This window comes from Atta cephalotes (genome assembly GCF_000143395.1).
Source record: "Atta cephalotes unplaced genomic scaffold scaffold00068, whole genome shotgun sequence".
In the NCBI taxonomy this organism is placed as follows: domain Eukaryota; kingdom Metazoa; phylum Arthropoda; class Insecta; order Hymenoptera; family Formicidae; genus Atta; species Atta cephalotes.
The window spans coordinates 531,520-533,209 of NW_012130132.1; the positions used below are offsets into that span (position 1 = coordinate 531,520).

Genomic DNA, 1,690 nt, shown 5'->3' on the forward strand with positions numbered 1-1,690 from the left:
GGAGGGAGAGAGAGAGAGAGAGAGAGAGAAACTCTGCGATTTCCGATCCGTTGCGGCGATTGCGGTGGCGAATCGAAGATTTCAATTTCGAGACGTTGATAGAATGAATTGCGACGCGATAGTTATATAAAAGTAATACGGAGAACAAGGACTGAAATAGCACTCGCGAAAATTAAGATTTTGATTGGAATCTGAGTTATACGAAATAAAATAATAATAGCCTCCAAGTAAATTAACAATATACTCTGAAATAACAATCCTTTTTTAATGAAAAAAAATAGCAATAACAATCTCCCTTCGCTTCGTTCTTTCATCATGAACGCCTCTATGTGTTTAAAGTAACATGTTGATAAAACGAATCGCGTGTGTTCGTTACATAAAGTAACAAGGAAAACAAAATAAAATAGTTGTTACAAAAATACGAATTCCAATCAAGATCTATGGTGCAAGATAATGGTGTTCCCCAATTGAATCAACAATGCTCTAAAACAACACTTTCATCGCCCGCGATAATTCGTTCGCCACGTCGTTGCGAAAACATTCGTGTTTAAATGAAGTGGTTCATTTCATTAGGGTAACCAGATTAGTGGACGTAATAAAGCAGAGTGGATTTGTGTAATCGAGAAAACGTTTCTCGTAACTCGAAACAGCGGTTAAGTAGACAAGATGCAATTAAACTCGAAGCGGCACGTTTTTATTCCGCGCAAACGCAAGGAGGAAAGAAAGATCTTGGCATCACTCACTTTCTTCTGTCCCTTCAGCTGCTTCGAGGATTTCCACCAGGTCAGGACCGCCGGCGGCCTCGAACCGGTGCTCTGACATTTCATGTCATATGTCTTTCCTGCCGATAGGATCACCTCCTTCCCCAATATTTCCACCTTGAGCGGTTTCACTGTAAGAACCAGTTTTTTATGAATTTACTCGATATCGTCGAAATTAGTATCAAAAATGTGTAGAAAAAATTATTTAAAAAAAAACTTCAACAAAGCGTTCAAGCTTACAAAACGTTCATTTTCATGCACCGATTAGTTCATCGTAAAATTTCCTTCGTAAAAAAACCTTAGATACAACGAAGTACATATTAACCCAAGTTATACACTCTTTTCTTTGTATCCTTGATATACATACACGGGCTTCTAGAACTCCATCCATATTTATTACCGTAACTTTCGTAAAAATGAAAAATTTCAATTAATCTTTTTTTCAATTGATAGAAAATTGATTATTTAGAGAATAATATGTAAAAGTCGATAAAATTAAAAAGCTTTGGGATATATAGATTCAAAGAAAAAAAAAGTTCAGAAATTAAAAAATTTCGATTCAGCAAATTGCATAGGGACCCTAGAGTGTATAGCTAAGATTAAATATTGTAGTGAATGGAAGATTAAATTTTAAACAAAACTATAATACAATTAAGTAAATATGGTCTTCGCCATTTAATTGTATTTTTGTTTGAATTTCAATCTTGAAAATTTCAATCAAAATTTCAATCAAAGAATTTGTAGAAAAGTTCGTTTAATAATCTTAACTTTAAAAACTGGATTAAAATAATTTTTATCTTTTTGTTTATTTATTCAAATTTATGAATAACATTAACTCTCTCTCTCTCTCTCTCTCTCTCTCTCTCTCTCTCTCTCTCTCTCTCTCTCTCTCTCTCTCTCTCTCTCTCTCTCTCTCTCTCTCTCTCTCT

General features: G+C 34.3%; 1 protein-coding gene across 1 annotated transcript in view; it reads right to left on the reverse strand.

Annotated features, from left to right (window-relative positions):
- The window catches only part of LOC105623959 (protein turtle-like), a 247,436-nt gene that overhangs the window by 111,130 nt on the left and 134,616 nt on the right, over positions 1-1,690 (reverse strand). The window contains exon 6 of the mRNA XM_012205328.1: positions 744-892. Within this exon, the coding sequence (XP_012060718.1) occupies positions 744-892 (149 nt within the window). The remainder of the gene's footprint in view (positions 1-743; positions 893-1,690) is intronic.